Source organism: Myotis davidii, unplaced genomic scaffold (genome assembly GCF_000327345.1).
Source record: "Myotis davidii unplaced genomic scaffold, ASM32734v1 scaffold361, whole genome shotgun sequence".
Classification (NCBI taxonomy): Eukaryota; Metazoa; Chordata; class Mammalia; order Chiroptera; family Vespertilionidae; genus Myotis; species Myotis davidii.
The window spans coordinates 484,128-502,164 of NW_006291011.1; the positions used below are offsets into that span (position 1 = coordinate 484,128).

At 37.9% G+C, this 18,037-nt stretch overlaps 1 protein-coding gene across 31 annotated transcripts in view; it reads right to left on the reverse strand.

Moving 5' to 3' along the window:
* PTPRD (protein tyrosine phosphatase, receptor type D) overlaps positions 1-18,037 on the reverse strand; it is an 833,389-nt gene that overhangs the window by 136,322 nt on the left and 679,030 nt on the right. For 25 of the 31 annotated variants that reach the window (XM_015564194.1, XM_015564191.1, XM_015564190.1 and 22 more), the window contains 3 exons: positions 13,721-13,811; positions 8,209-8,418; positions 2,297-2,457 (listed from right to left, as the gene is read on the reverse strand). In XM_015564194.1, coding sequence (XP_015419680.1) covers positions 2,297-2,457; positions 8,209-8,418; positions 13,721-13,811 — 462 coding nt within the window. The remainder of the gene's footprint in view (positions 1-2,296; positions 2,458-8,208; positions 8,419-13,720; positions 13,812-18,037) is intronic. The other 6 variants (XM_015564215.1, XM_015564193.1, XM_015564192.1 and 3 more) reach the window with 1 other exon arrangement.

The window sequence follows — 18,037 nt, forward strand, 5'->3', positions numbered from 1 at the left end:
TGTGCAGCTTCCAACAATTGCATTAGACGATGCTCACACATGCACACACTAAAATGCGACTCTATTTTATCTGAGTCATAAAACCTTTACATTTGAGGCCCTTTTTTTTGCAGGACTAGGAAAAACTGTAACTGAGTTGACTTTTTCCAAGCACATCAAAGAAAGAATGAAAAACTTAATTATAAATGTTAACAATGATCAAGGTTAAAATCCTATGTCTTCACATTTACATAACCAACTCATAGATCTCTTGCACACCTCTGTTCAGTGACCTGATTTAAGGATAGTCAGATATATCCGCATGAAACACAATTTTAAAAAAATAAGACAATCATTTTGTCCATTTTGCAGAATCACAAAATGTCATGTGATAGGGTCTAGAACTGCAACTGCCAGCAAGCACATGTTTTCTGATCTGATTCCCACAGTAGGATGTGGTAACCTAAACAAATATTTCACGGAAAACAATTACAATTTACTCTTGCTTTTAATTATTGTATTCTCTTTGGGTAATAGGTGCAGCACATGAACAGCAAAGGCTACCGGCTCCTGCTTGCATTCACCCATCTGTGACTGCTCCGGGGCATGTGGTTATCTCCCGTTCCTGCTCTTACCTCTTGTACAAGACAGGCAATCAAATGCAATGCACACTGATAAGACACAAATGGGGATGAGAAGGCTGAAACCATCAACTAAGAGGAGATTTTGGCCTTCAGTCACTTGCTATTTTATGACACGGATAACTGAGTGACCACAGTGACCAGGGAAAAATCATGATGGGTATCTCTTTCATTTTTTCCAGCTCTAAAATAGGATATGCAATTTAATCTGTCATGGTCGTGAACTTCTTTCTTTAATTTGTCCTTTTATTTCCTTAGCCCTCTCTTCACACTGAAATAAAATGGAATGCTGCTTCATAAGAGAAAGTTTTTTAGAGAAGTGTCTGGAAGGATATACTCTTGAGTCAAGAGAAGAAGTTATACAAAGTAAAATAAAGGCTATTCCAAGAACATAAGGGCATATTTACAAAAGGAATTTTTGTAAAGAGGTTATTAATGTAAAAGAGGTAATTAATGAAGGGAATTATATGGATAGGAAAAAGAAATACTGGAAATAGATGATCAGATTAAGCATGTAAGCAAGAATGATGATGAAGAAACTCCCATCTGATCTTGAAGGTCAAGGTTGTAAGGAGAGAGAAAGGCAGGGAAGGAGGGTAATGGGAGGGAGAGGAAAAGAGAGAGAGAATGATAGAGGCAAGATCGTCAGAGTATTCTGAAAGATGACACACTACAAAGGAAAATGGGAACACAAAGTTTCATGAAATAAACTTAAATTGGAAGAAAAGTTGATATAAAAGCAGATAATTCAGAATTTAGTCATTCTAAATGTTTAAGTTAATGTATTACATATGTTAATTTTTATAATTTTACCTACTTATAATTTTGAAATTCTATTTTTAAGTCTAAAAGTATTTAGAGGTAGAATTATTAATATTCTTCCTTCTGAATAAGCAGCGATCTAGGGAGAAACATCTTGCTTCTATGTAATAAAGGCAGAAATAAAATTTAAAAAGAGTGGATAATCAGAAAACATGGGGTCGATGTGAACTGTTTGTATCCTAGTTGTAATCAGAGACACTAACTCAGACTGATATTTGGGAGTATAAAACTGAGGTTAATTTTATAAAAAGAAAATAGTACTTGACATTCCTCTTTGGACACCAATGAGGATTCAGTATTGAAAATGTGGAATAAGGGTTAGAAGAAAAGCAGGAAGGAAAAAGGTTATTTGCCTTCTCTAGTCTTCAAATGTTTGCTCCTTGGCTAAGTTCTGAGAAACAGCTACAGGAGAAAATCTCAGCACACGTGCAATTTCAGTTATGAAATGGACGCAAATGTGCACATTTGTAGTTTCAAGAACCACCCTGAAACTGAGCAATTAATCATTTAAAACAATCAAATGCAAGCTTGTGTGTAATCATCTACTTGTGAATGTGCTAGTGTCTCAAATGTCATGCAAAGTGCTCATACTGCATAAAATACTCAGGAGACAGAGGCTAGGATTAGGGCATGCTGGGCAACAAAGTCTATACCGCACACACTGAATGGGATTAAAAATAGTATAGTTTTTACATTTTGTTCTAGCTCTAATGTAACCACATTCCAATGATTCCTGGAGCTACAGTGAAGTATTTCTACTAAAATCAACCACATAATGACCGCAGAAGGATTATTAAGTCTTCAAATATAAAGAGAGCCCTCAAGATCACAACAGAAATATTGGGCAAACCTACCTTTTATAAAGAAGAATAGCTATAACAATGCAGATGATAAAGACCACCGCAAGGACAGGGCCTACGACCCAGATTAAGCCTTCTTCTTCATCGGTGATTGGCTGTGGATCCAGATCCATTGACACAACAGGGTCGGAGTAGGGACTGGTTGCATACATCTTCTGAGGAAAAACAGAGTCTATGTTAGTTACCAGCTAATGTCTTTCTGGTGTATATCTTTTGCATTAAAAGAGGCAAAAATCTGAGATAGTGGATTTGATAGTGTGTGAAACAATGTTAGTAAATATAAAGGAGGAGAGGGGAGAGGAAAAGGGGAGGAAGGAAAGAGGGGGAGTAAAGAGGCTTGGCAATTTAAATTTCCTTATATGGTGTAGTATTTTATCATAAAATCATTTTAGATAGTATAAATTACTCCAGATATACTTTTTCATTGGGGTCTATCTATGGCATATTAAGTGATTTATGAAGTATGGTACTAGTAATTAACCAGTGTGCCAACGTGTTCCATGCTATGTGAAAATCAACAGGAATAATTAACTCCAGCTCTCAAGACATTACCACTCAGTTAAGGAGACCACATTTATAAACTAAAAATTTATAGAGCAAAATATTACTATTTAATTAAATGTTAAATTACGTAAGTCATTCTTAATACTTAATGTATATTAGTTAGGAAATAGAGGGCGAATAATGGACAAAGTCTACAACTTCAGAAGAGAGGTCCAATGTCCAAATTATAGATGCAAGATGTATGAAACTGATGCTATGGCTTTCCAGAACATAGAATTTTTATAACTTAAAAGGATTTAGCAGTTCCCATTCAATTTTATTACAGCAACTGTGATTGTTCTCAACTGATACAGAAAAAGAGAACCCTTATACAGGGCTGGGGGGAATGGAAATTGGTACAGCCCTTATGAAAAAATAGTATACTGGCTCCACAACACATTGAAAATAGAACTATCACACAATCCAGCAATCCCACTCCTGGGTATATATTCAAGGAAAATGAAATCACCATCTCAAAAAAGTATCTGCACACCTGTGTTCACTGCAGCATTATTCACAATATGTAAGATATGGAAACAGCCTAAGTGCCCTTCGATGGCTGAACGAAAAAAAAAAAATCTGTACACACACACACACACACACACGTGTACAATGAAATAGTATGCAGCCACAAAAAAGGAAAACCTGCCATTTGCAACAGCATAGATAAGTCATTCCAAGGGCAGCGAATAGAATGGTGATTGCCAAAGGCTGGCGGGAGGAAATGGGGAGATGTAGGTCACAGGATACAAACCTTCAGTGATAAGAAGAATAAGTTCTAGGATATATGGACTTCCTGGTAACTATAGCTAATAATACAGTATTATATGCTTGAAATTTGTTGAGAGTAGATCTTAAGCATTCTCACCCCATTCAAAAGAAAAGATACTATGTGAGATGATAGATGTATAGATGTGCTAATTATCTTGATCTTGATAACCACCCCACAATGTATGTGGATATCAAATCATTATTTTGTACACTTTAAACATATACATAATTATACATGTTAATTTTTCCTTAATGAATTTGAAAAAAAATAGTTACTCAGTGAAAGAAAGGACTGAGTGTCTATGAATTTAGCTTTTATAATATTTTTCTGCCCTATTTTAGCCTATATTAAAATTATTCTCTTAACTCTGCCCCCTTTTAAGGCCTTATCTTTTCCTTTTCCAATAGAGACCTGCATCTAAACGGCTGCCCCTTCTCTCCTACCACTCGCTTCTCATCTCTTCTCACTCCATCATTGGTCCAAGTCAATTATTTGCCAAATCAAATTGTCATTATTCATTTCTTACCCTTCCAGACATCTTTTCCAGATGTGCTACAGTTGATTAAGCCTTCTTTAAAATTCCCTCCTCTGGTTCTCTTCATTCTGTACTCACCTAGTCCCTTCCTAACCTTGCCAACTGAGTTCATTCCTCTGCATCCATTCCATGCCAGCATTCTTACATTTTATTTTCTGCTGGTCTCTCTTCCTCTCCCTAAGCTGGCCAGGTCATCCCCAGCCTTAAATACCAACCTCTACACAGATTACTTTCTCACTAATGTTCCTAAACTTGGAATCTCTTCTGAGTTCCAGACCTTCATTTCCAATTGTTTCTAGAGATTCCTAAATGAATCCCCAAGTTAAGAATTGCATGTGTGTTACTTCCCTACTTCCCAGGCATACGCTCCTTCTGACCTGCCTTTTTCTCTCACCCTCTCAATAGCTAGGAATGAAACACTGCTGATTTTATATGACCTAGGTCCACCCAAGTCCATTCACTTTCTTTCCAGTCTCATAAGTACCACTTTTCTTCACGACCTCATTCTTACTCATTCAAATCATATCAAGAATTTCTTCCTTCCTTTAACAGTCTCTACTGCCAATAGGGTAATTCTCCTAAACCACAGCTATGAAACCTTTAGGAGGCTCTCAGGCGATTCCTGAATAAAACCTAGACATCTTAGCATGGTCCTTAAGAGACTTCACATTTTTTTTAAACTTCCTTACCACATACAACATATTCCATCACAGCGAACTTCTTGTTTCTACTCCCTACATGCTCTATTCTCTCTCTTTAACCCTCTTACAAGTTCCACAACATTTAGCTCCGAAGCTCTACTTAAATACTGCCTTCAATGAAGCTAACTTTCCTTAATTGAAAATACCAATTATTCCACAATTGTAGGAAATAATAATTTTTAAAATTTTTGCCAGTCCTTTTTAATGGCACTTTTTTAAAAATCTGTGCATATGTCTTCTTTTCTTTAGTGAAACTATAAACTTCTGGAAGACAGGGATTTAAATACTATTTGTGTACCTACTTAAAGCAGCTAGCCCACAACTTTGCAATGGTGAGTTCCCAACAAATCCTTGTTGACTAAAATAAAATGTTCACCTGTTCAAATGGCTGTCATTAACAAGGTATAAAATAATATGCTCATTTATTCCAGGATCAGTAAATATATTTAAATTTTTAAGATGCATTTTAAAAATTTGGTTAAAGACACAAATTCTCAGTTTAAATGCGATAAGTTGAGCAGTCCAGCTGGTTCCCACATGCCCACTACGTGTTTGTTAACTAGTTTCCCTTCACATTTCCTCACTGTGCTCAGAGAAGACATCAATGGGACTAGGAGATTTCTAATGCATCAAAAAAGACAACTACTCAGTAAATCTTCTCAGAAGCAGGTAAGAAAAAGATATGTACAGCGTAAAGGTTTACACAAAGGACTTGACAAATACACTAAATATCCAAGAAGCATGATTCTTCACATGCATATAATTGTTTTGGTTCACACTTTCCCCTTTCCATTTGTTGGTCAGACTCAAACTGTTGGGCAAAGGTAAGAGAACTCTGACTTGAAATTCTTTACCAAGAGCCTTTGAGATAATACTCTTGGTGAGCCAAGATGGAAATCTAAGCAGAGGTTTTCCCCAAGGCACATAGCTCAGGAACCAGTGATGTGTAAAGTCAAAGGAAAACAAAACCATATAATGACACCAGCCTTGTGAAAGGCAGAATTTGTTCAGTGTGTGGGGGTACCAGAAAAGACCAAACCTATGGTCATTTTGCACCCATTCTCCTAGGATCTTGATATAAATCCATGGATTGAGGTAGAGTTTCTGTCTTATTGAAGGGGGACATTTTCTCTATGCAAATTATCAGTCTACCCTTGGTAGTGTTTAGGTGAATTAACAATCATTCCTAAAAATAGAGGCTTACAAAAGGACGGTATCACTCCTAACATTACACTAGCTAAGTAAAGGCAAGCCTGAAAACATATATGAAACATAAAAGCCATGCTGTTAGCTTTGAGAGCACCACTGAGAAAGATGAAGAAAAAAAGGGACAATTCAGATAACATATTTGGGGAAAATGCTAATTACATAATGAATGAAACAGTGTGTTGACACACACCGGAAGGTGCAGATGCTTCATCACTGGTGATGCATTTGAACACGAGTAAAAACATCTGGGAGACACTAGAAATCAGAGCTCTGACTGTGGTACTAACGGCCTACTGATCTCATGAGATTTCTCCTCTTTGCTGGATTCTCTGATCTACCTCAATGGTCTGAATTTGCTTTCTGAAACATCCTAGAGCTATTTAAAGAAAATTACTTTCAAATATCTGAGTCCTTTTTAAAAAATTGAAAGGATGATTTCCAACATTCCGTTCCCTTGATGTTTTGCCTTAGAACCTTCAACTAGAGAGAGGAAGCATAGCCGTGCATTAAAATTCCAGGAAGCCCGTCGCTTTGTTTTCAAATGACATTCTGTGCACAAAGGTAAACCAGACAGAAAGGCTGCCTTTGTGTTTTGATTTTCCACGGGGGGAACCCTTCAGTCATTTGAAGAGAAGCCCTCCTGCACATGCTCACACCTGATGTGGAGAAATCTCAGGTGTCTTATACAGTAGTGACTGGCTCAACGGAGTTGCCACACCTGTCAGTGTTAGGCCCTAATCGATGAACAGAGGGCACACAAATACCTAATGAAATGATTCTTGATGTTTATGATCCCCTTGCTTCACATTACCAGCAGGGCCTGGACCAGATTGGTCATCAGTTTGAAAACAGGCATGGAAAGACACAGTTTAGAATAAGTATATTAAATGTGAACTGCCACTTCACGAGCGCCCCCCACCCCCTTCCCATCTCCTCTTTCTCTCTATTTAACATTCAAAACAACTGAAGCATACAATGACATAAGAGCAAGATGAATTACATAAAAGAAGACAACTCATTATTTAGAGTACATTCGAATTCTGTTTTATTGACTGATTTTCTAACTTTCGGGCTGCTCTCTGATAAAGTCACTGGTAAACTGCTGCAATGAAAGAACTTGGCTGGGCCTGCCTTTTCCTAGACTGAGCTTCCCTATGAATTAGGATAGAGAGCGCTGTGGGCTCGCTGGCAGTCATAGGAGAGTAAATACAATCACCCCCTGCTAATATGTTCAGATACCTGCAAATACCTCGTGTGTAAATGCAGAGCTTGCTCCTACTGTAATCATACAGGCTGGTGTCTACTAGGTATTATACCAGATTTTCTTAAAATAACAGTCATTTTAAAAGGATGAGGAAGGATATGTGAGGATGAATGGCTGTCACCCTCCTGTCAATACATGTGTCCCATGGAAAGGTCTCGGGAACCATGCCCGAACCATCTGGCACTTCATAGATTAGAAGTCCCCGAAGCTCCCTGCTAGAGACACGGCCCTGTTTGTAAGGAAAGCTCAAGCAGATGACCCAGCAGTGTTCCCACAGCAGGCCACTGTTACCGCGTTAACAACAGCTCATGGAAATAATTAGGATGGATATACTAGTACCTACGCATCCCCAAATAACCAGGTTCTGGCGAAAAGGTATAGAATTCCATAGGAAATAGATGGTATCCCCCCAAAAATGTATACACACTTTAACACAGATAATTCACTTAACGTTGACTCCTTTTCAGGTTTAATTGATTTGAAATAATGAGTGAAGCCAGACTAAGCTCTGAACAAAGAAAATTCATCCTAAAGTGCCACTAGACATTTTTTAATTGTAATACATAAAAGATAAAGTGTACAGTACAAAATCGGCAACAGTCGGCGAACAGAGGGCACACAAATACCTAATGAAATGATTCTTGATGTTTATGATTCCATTGCTTCACATTACCAGCAGTGCCTGGACCAGATTGGTCATCAGTTTGAAAACAGGCATTGACCAAAAAAAATAAAAAAAATAAAAATAAAATTGTTCATTTCTGTAGATTCTTCTAAATTTTGAAAATGAACTGTATGTTAATAAACCCTGACTTTGTAATCATTCAAAGTGAGTATACATTTTTGGGGAGCACCCTGTAGATGCCAACACAGTTAACTTACAGACTCTGCGTGCTCCATCACTGCTAACACAAAGAAGACATATTCTTGACCACTTTGGAGTTGCTTGTTTGTAAATCCTCCATAATGTTTGTCATCTCCCAGGGTGAACTCCGTGGGAAGGACATCAAAGTGAGCGGCTATATATGGCTTTAATTCAACTTCTCTCCCGTAACGGAGGCTTCTGCGTTTCCTGGATATCTCTTTAAGCAGCTAAAAAAAGTGGGAAATAGAGAAAGAAATGTAAACAATAACAACCCAACTTGATGGTGGTTTCATGGGAGAAGTTAGTTCAGGACTGGGAACAGCCCAAGGGCCACTTGTTCACTCTTCACGAAGCACAAAAGCATCCCTAGAACCTCAGTTCTCTCTTGCAAATGCGTGTCTTGCTGTCAAGGTCAGAAACTGGCCTGGTATGGCAAGGCTCTGGCTACAGACATAAGACAATTAGGTCCTTTAGTGGTGGCTCCTATCATTGTCCGCCCCAGTGAAATCTTTTCAAAACGCAAGAGTGCATTAGAACTTGTCTAAAGAAAAAGCCAGCTTGAGTCATAAAAGCTTGTTAATTTGGGCTGTATTGTTACTTATTAAACAAGTACTAAACTCAGATAAAGCCACCTAAATTTTCAATTATTACTAATTTTTTTTAGAGAGATGAGTGCCATTTCAGATTGTTTTTAATAGTGAGGTCATTTACAGGCTGCAAATTCCCTCAGATCTGCAGGAATAAAATCTGATGCCTGATTTTTAACTGACAATAATAAATAGATATTATTTATTTAACAACTTCCAGCTTGATTTGCTCTTTAATTTAGGTACGTATAAAAACTTAATGACAAAAATACTGTCTACCCTTGTTTTTAAAAATCTATTCTATAATAATAAAAGGGTAATATGCTAATTAGACCGGATGTCTTTCAGGACAAAGCAGGGGCTGCAAGGGAAGCCAGGGGAAGGAAGGCCTACTCTTGCACAAATTTTGTGCATTGGGCCTCTAGTAGAAACAATAATAGTAAAAACCAAACGAGTGATATCTACTTAGTGGAAAAAGACCCTAGCATAAGCAAGGCCAGACTTCCGTGATAATAACGGCTGCAGGTTGTACATATGACAAACACCAAACCTTTATGTCAGGAACTGGTAGTAAACTATAGTCTCTTCTACACAGAATTTAAAGTGTGCTCTGCTGGTTTAAAATGATAACCTAAAGAAGTGTGAGAAAGTCTCTTGGTTATATAATCTGTGCTGTTATTTTTGAATAACTTTTCACTTATAATATTCTCACATTTTCTGTGAAATTTGAGTTTATTGATATAATTGGAATTACATGAAATATAGGCTATTTGCCCTAACTGGTTTGGCTCAGTGGATAGAGCGTCGGCCTGTGGACTCCAGGGTCCCAGGCTCGATTCCAGTCAAGGGCATGTACCTTGGTTGCGGGCACATCCCGAGTAGGGAGTGTGCAGGAGGCAGCTGGTTGATGTTTCTCTCATCGATGTTTCTAACTCTCTATCCCTCTCTCTTCCGCTCTGTAAGAAATCAATAAAATGTATTTTTTAAAAAAAGAAATATAGGCTATTTTATGAAAACCGTATTAGATTTAAGCAGTTAAAAAAAGTGGGTAATAGAGAAATGTAAACAATAACCCAACTTGATGATAGTTTCATTAGCTGTTTAGCAAATTTTGACCATCTGATGATAGTGATAAATTCAGGTATACTAATCAATTATGTACTGTTTGGGTTATAGTAAATCAAGGCCAGAAACCTGGTAGTATCTTTCAATTCTGTTGTCAAATTTAGATTTACTCATAAGGATGATGAAAATGACAATAGCTAATATTTATTAAGCACTTACTAGGCACTGTTTTCAGAGCCTAAACATGTTGTATTAGTTCATTTACTCCTTATAATAGCCTTATAATTTAGGCTAGTATTGTCCCCTTGATAAATGAGGTAACTGAGGCATAATAGGAAGTGGCAATATATAATTGGACTCAATTGGTGAAATAAAATGAAATTACATGTAAGAGATTTTTAAACCATACTTTTTGTTTACTTATTAGTTGCACAACATCAAGGAAACAAACCCAACAATTAAGGTAAATTGATCATCTAAACTGTTTTAACTCAGTCTGTATTTAGACAAATATAAATATTGTACATCTGCTTTCATTATCACATGTTAGTGTGTATTTAGATTTCTTTTTCCTGGATTCTTTTTACATGTTATTTTAAAAAATCCCGAGACCATATATTTAATGCTACACTTGAAAAGTCATTGCAAAGGTTACTGTTGATAGGCAGTAAATGATGGTCCATGACGTGGAGAAGGACAAATGCACTGCAGATGAGCTGAACAGCTTTTTGAAGTTGGTTAATCAGAAACATTTACCATCAGTTGTTTATGTAACTGCTCCCTTCTTCTACTTCACTGATCAAGCCCTACCTTGATTTTCTTTATATTTCAGATGTAAGCAACTGTCATCATTCATCCATATCACTGTCATCCCCGTGAATACCTTTTGCTAGGGTTTTTTAGACGATTTCGAGGAGGTATGTTAGGGAAAAAAGTGTGTGCGTTTGGTGCTCTTTAGAGCCAATGTGGCCATTCATTAAGGTCAAACCTGGAAAAATCAACTCTGTCCCTGCAGGTTGCTCTAATCTCTGCAGGATGCTTCCTGTGTTATACTTTAAATGAGTCATGTATGCTTAGAGGGCACTGGAGTTAGCCAGTAGGAGTATGCTGGAGTTAAAACCACAAATAAGCACATTATTTTACAGCAAGCTTTTAAAGTACAATGCGATGAAAAGCTTATGATATATTCCAAGACCTGCCCTGAATGAAATGTAACTGACATTTTAGGACTCATTCTGCCCCAAGTCCATTTTGACTATCAATTTCTACTCTGCCCAGTCTGACTTTGACAATAGGAGTTCCGACTCTATAAATTTATTATGGGGAAATTGTCCCCAAACAAAGGACACATGTTCTCAAAAAAATAACATTTAGAGTAAATCTGTTTAGAAAGCTTCTTTTCATTTTTTATGGGCCTAGAAGTGAGGCATACGCTGGAACTCCCCTTAGGCCACCATTCTATTTATTAATATTAATTGTTTGAACAATTTGAATTATACACTGTTCTAAGAAAATCACTTAGTCAAATACATTTAAGAGAGGAATACTGCTTTGTCAAACCTGGCAATACCAAGATATAGATAAAATTACTACAATGCTTTTATTACCCATGGTAGGGAAAAAAAAGAAATGAAAAGCTTTCTGCAGGGATCAGAAACGGAATGAGTAAGCATAGAGGAGGTTGCAGCCTGCTTTCCTTTGCTCCCCTCCATGGTAGTTCCAAGATGTATTGGAGGTATTTCTGGAAGATATATCAAGGGCTTTGGTTTTTTTTTTTTTTTTATCAGAAATAATTTTCATTTTCCAGTCAATGCATATCTTATTTCTTCCACCATTAATTCTACAATGTGGTCTCAATTTTATCAGTAAGAAAAGTGGGTAACAACCCATCCTGACCCCCACATTTTGAATTAATAAATGTTCTTTATCAAACTATTATACAGATTAATGTACCACAATGTGTGGGATGATTAAAATGACCCTTTGTTATGGGAATCAGCGGCACAGACCCATAGAGTTTAATTGCAAGAAAGTTCAATGTCATATAGCGCTATACTTCAATGCATTAGCATTGCTGTGCATTCTGGAGGTTGGAAAAGAGAATCAGCTTCATAGTACTTATCACCCAGTGGCTTCATTTATAAGGAAATCTTATTATTTATATCATACAGATAATGAATTATAGAAATGCAGACTTGAAACCTATACGTTCCCATTAACAAATGTCACCCCCCCCCCCAATACCTTTTGGAAAATAAAAAATTAAAAGTATTTGATGTCCTTGTTGGCCTGGATCTTAATTCCTTGAAAACTAAAAAAAAAAAAAGTAGAAAGACTCAAAGATTCTATAAATCGTCTTTGCATTTTAAATCCAAATCCAACTGAGTTTTATAATTCAGCTGAGAATTGATAAAAATAATAAAGAATATTTCAGGATTAACTGATTCAAAATGTTGACAGAAGACCAGCTGACCATTTTGCACATTCAGACGAAGGATAACTTTTCCTCTGACATCATGGGAAAATGATTTATTCCTTTATTATCAACAGAAAAAAAAAGATTTATAACAAATTACTTGACAACATTATTCAAATGATGTCTCAATTTATACTCCTCCAATGCTCATCTAATCACCACACAGTGACACAAAAGCATAATCCTAACCTTGAACTCATCTCCCCTTCTCCACTTGAGTTTAACTCAGATACATGAAGTGGATGATGATGAATTCACTTCTAGAGATGACATATGTCTGCCTAAAGCAGCTACCAGCCCTCACCTGTCAGATCACTGCCTTCTTAGTGCAGACATGTATGAAACAAACATCACTCGCCTGTAATGCAGCTAAAGAATTTCTGCTTTTCCTTGCTTGAACTAATTTGAGGTAGGGAAAATACCTAGAAATTACAGGTTGGGTGATAATATAAATAATCTCGATAAATTAAAATCTCCCATTTCCCCAAATGGGAGCCTTTTTACTTGCCTTCTGAACTGATTCAAACCAGCGTCACATGAAAAGAGCAAAGTCTCTCTTAGATTTCAAATCTGAACCCCAACCATTAACTTGCTGTGGCCTTCGGCTGGCTTAATACTCCCGAGCACAGCTTTTTCATCTCACTAGATGTATATAATAATTAGGTATTGTGGACAACTTCATACTAACTTAAAAAACAACAACCAAATGTTCTTCCTGCAAAAAGAGTATAAATTAAAATGTACTCACTCCTGTGGTATGATTTCGGAAATTAAAATAATACTCATTTAATATCTGCTCTATTTTTAGCACTATTTTCTTCCTTGGATCAAAATTTTGTGATTTTTGTTGTTGCCCGCCCCTGTGGTTAAGTGTGATTTTGATTCTGATATCCTACAGAATACAGAATAAGGCAAACATAAGCTAATCAGCACAATTCTGTGAGAAACTGGTCAAGGATCTATAGTGGGTCAAATGTTGAATTCTGCTGCAAAATGCAATTTAACATTTTTTTGTAACAGCCTCAGCTACCATTGCATTAATGAAGGGGACTTTGGAATTCATAACATTGGTGATGAAGCCTGTGCTGACAATTCACTCACCTTTTACACCTCTGCATCATGTTTTACAAAGGGCAAGGGGCAAAATACTAAAGCCAATGAAGATTAGACAGGTTGTAAGCTTTATTGCAGCTTAATGTGTTTTAATTAAAGCTAAAGGCTCTTTGTTGTGATCCCTAGAGGTTAACACACCCATAGCACTGCACTATCAGAACAGCCAGCTGACCAGCCGTGCAGAAGTCAGTAACTGGATTGGATGCTGAAAGGACTCTGTAGAGAGGAGGAGAATGTTTAATAAATTAAAGAACCAGTGAAAGACACTGCCAACAAAGACACACTTACCTCATCTAATTCCATTTCATCTGGACTCTCCCATGGCTTGATAAATTTCCCACGAGATTTCTTCAAAGGCACAATTATTATGTAGTAACCTCTGCACGAGAATCGGTAGACAAAAATAAGTTAGTTCAGGGAGAAAAGTAAATGGATATATCTTAAGTCTTCCACAGACCAGTGATTGAGACAGAAGGCAAATCACGGAGATGGAGGAACTTGTCCATCAATGACAAAGAACCACCTGTTCCTTCAATTTTAAAAACAACATGTGTAGATATTTATGTGTGACTTCAATGAGCTTATATGGTTAGATCACCATGGTTGACTGCTCTTTATTAGTATCATAAACAGGATGGGAATACTTTGTTAGGACCCTGGTGCTGGACACATACAACGCTGATATACTAAAATTGACTAATACAAGCTGCTTAACAAAATATTTTCTATGATGGCAATTTAGAAGATAACTTTTTAAAAGGGAAATGTGTAAAAAAGTTACTCTTAGTTTATACCATGCTTATATTCTGATAATGATAATTTTATTCACATACCCCTAAAAAAAGTTAAAAGCAGAAAAATTACTCATAATCTTGTAATAATTATATGAAGATATTAAAAAGCTCCCCTTTCTAGCTATCAAATGGTAAACCTAAAGGTAAGTGTGGCAGAAATTTGGAGATAACCACTATCTAAGGGCCTTCAACATAGATCTCAATGTAATACATCTATAGGAAGAGGCGAAAGTAACTGAGTTCTCCAAATGAGAATAGCTGACTAAAATTTAAGTCATGTATAAAGTTACCTGTCACATATAGATGTAGGCTATTTGTAAATAAAATAAAATAAAATTGTAACATCCATATAGTCTATACTCTGCCCTTGTATTCATGGTTAGGAACTAGTTAATACCAATCTGCAGTAGTAAGTATACAATGACTTTGCAATAATGGCTAACACATTAATCACTTCCTACTGCCCAGGTATTATATTAAATGCATCATTTCATTTTGCCCCCTCACAAATCCTATAATAGACAGAGAGACAAATTGGTAAAATTGCGGCCCCAGTTAAAACAGATAGTAGAGGGATACAAATCTATGTATATCTTAATCTTAGCAATAATCTCCCCCCCACTCCCACCCCCAAATTCCCCCTCTGTATCACATAATACTAAGGACTCCATAAATTTTGTGGAGATTTTTGAAAACACACATACACTTTCAGAAGAGAAGGCTGCCACGCAGGGGAAGGGCACTAACATTATATCACAGAGGCCAACAGCACACACAGGAAGCCTCTTCCCAGGTATCTCAGAGCAAAGCCTGCAATCAGCTCAGCACACCCTCCTTGGTAAAGAACACCGTTTCCATCAATGTCCCGTGCGGTAACCAGTAGCCTGTGTGGCTGTGGAGCACCGGGAATGTGGCTAGTCTGAAGTGAGGCTTGCTCTCAAATATAAAAGACATGGATTTAAAGACTTAATATGGAAAATGAATGTAAGGATCTCAGTAATAATTTTTAATAGTCATATGTTAAAATGATAATATTCTGGATACGCTAAATAAAAAATTAGTTTCTCCTCTTTCTTTGTACTTCTCCCGTAGCGGCTAGAAAATTTAAAAATCTCACATGTGGCTCTTGTTATATTTGTTGGATGGTGCCATTCTAGAGCATTCCTATAAAGAATGTGGCATCTGGAGATCTCTATGGCCCAGAATTCTGGCTCTGCCACTAGTATGCTGTGTGATCTTGGGCTGGTCATGTAACATCCCTGAATCTCAGCTGTATATTCTGAGGAAAATGTGAATTGGGGTGGGGATCACAAACAATACAGTATACAGGTAATGTGTTATGGAATTGTGCACCTGAAACCTGTATAATTTTGTTAACCAGTGTCACCCAAATAAATTAAATAAAAAGATAAAAAAGAAATTAAAATAATACCAGACTTTTATTTTGGGGGAAATACAAGCAAATTTATACAAAGCACTTAGCATAGTGTGTGGCATATTGCACTAAATGGATGCCACCTGCTTCTGGCTGATACTGACCATCAGATGGGAGAGGTGCACCTCAACTACCGTATTCAGTAGGACACAGTGAAATTCCCTGAGATGCAGTTTCAAGAACTTGACAAACTTCTTTCTCTCTAATGGAGAATTCTATGACTACATCTGAGCCCTCTCTCCATGGTGCTCTGAGCAGCTATCAACAGACTCACAAGATCACATCACTCAGCCATTCATTTTCTTTCCTACAAATAATCATGATGATCAAGGAGGGGGAGGAGAATGAAGAGTTGGAGTGTGTGAGAGGCTAGTGCCTTTTTTTTTTAAAGACCCAGTGTAAGTGTCCTTCTCTCCCGGTCCTCACACCACCTGAAGGATTTGCCAAACAAGTCCATCATGTTAAATGAGCACAGAAGGGAATGACAGGGGATGCAACCGAGCGTAGGAAATAACGCTGCAGATGTGCTTGATAAACACACTTGTCAGGGAACCTCCTGCATTTCTCTACCAATCATGCAAAGTCAGGACAGGTTCTCTTTGCCTAAAGCGATGATAATGCACATTGTCACAGGGCTCCCATTGTCCTCGTTCAGAATCATGCAAATCAAGGTGAAGCTGATAAATTCTATTAATTTTTCTTTCTGCTTTCATACTTCGAGTTGCCAATCTTGTACATGAAAAAAGGGAATTCATTCTTCTGCAGCACTTGCCAACTATTCACATTACTTGCAGTTGGAATAAGAATTGTACAGCGCCCCCCCCCCTTAATTAATTGTGTGGCTGGATATGATCTCCACTTATCTCTGAAGCATTCATCTACAACAGTCACAGTGGAGCCTGTTTCAAAGCAACTCCCTTCTCTCTCTCTCTCTCTTTAAAATTGCATTATTTTTTAAAAATGTTTTTACTGCTTTCAGAGAAAGGAAGGGAGAGGGAGAGAGAGAGAAACATTGATGAGAGAGAAGCATAGATCAGCTGCCTCCTGCATGCCCCTACCAGCGATCCAGTCCCCAACCCAGTCATGTGCCCCAACCAGAATCGAACTGGTGGCCTCCTGGTGCATGGGACAATGCTCATCCAACTGAACCACTCTGGCCAGGCTCATAGCGACTCTTGTCTGGTAAAAGAAATGGCGTAGAGTGCTGCGAGTTTGGAACTCCTTGTTACAGAATGTCTCGCCTGGGTCTAAGTTCATACATTTCAACTTTGTTCTCTGCAACTGTGGTTTTGTAAACACCCATGTGGTTGCTTTTCCTGAAACCTAGATTTGCCCAGAGTATACTGCTTCCCTTGAAGTTTCATGTGGTGGCTGTTGATTCATTCCTCCTCCCCACCCATGAACCTCAGGGTTAGGACTTGGGGTTTCTTTTCTAGGACTGGCCCATGAACCACCACGGCTCTCAGATCCTTGAGCTCTGCCTTTTCTAAAGCCAACATCCTCCACTCTACCATGGCTGAAATCTGTGATGGCCTTTCCCTGTGCCTGAACCCAAGGAGCTGAACACAGCCTGAGAAATAACACATAGGGCAGAAGGATGCCATAAATTCATGATCAGCGAACTCCAGCCCTCAATACTGCCTGGAAATAGACCACGACTTCTTTAGTTACCTAGACCTTCCATTTTACATGATAACGTTTTCAAACTTTCTCCCCTGGCCTCAAACCTTAAACCTCCTTATCTTCCCACTAGAATATGGCCTTATACTAATATACAGAGAGAATAAAAGCATTCAGACAATAATTCCCTCCACATCTGTCTACCAGACGACAAGCCTACCTAGGTCTATACACAACCAAAATCTTTCCTTTGGGTGGAGCAGGAGGACTGGCCCTATGTTTTAAGGCCAAGCACTCTTTCTTGCATTGGTTTCCATCATTTCACGCTAAGGAAGTTTACCATATGCTAGCGATTTTCAACCTTTTTCTTCTCATGACATACATAAACTAATTACTAAAACTGCAGCACACCAAAAATCTACACTAATGAAAGAGAAAAATGGTAATTGGCATACGACGCTACCCTTTTCATTGGCTAATCCGGGCTATATGCAAATTAACTGCCAACTAAGATTGGCAGTTAACTGCCAACAAGATGGTGGTTAATTTGCATATGTAGGCACAATACAGGGAGGCAAAAGGGAAAGCAGGAAGAAGCCCCCTGCCACTGACAGTGATCGAAAGGAAACCCAGGGGGGAACTAAGAGCTGGGGGGCAGGCAAAGGCGGCCATGATCGGAGAATCAGGTGCCTTTTCCGCCCTGGCCAGTGATAGCAGGAAGTAGGGGTGGAGCCAGCGATGGGAGCTGGGCACGGT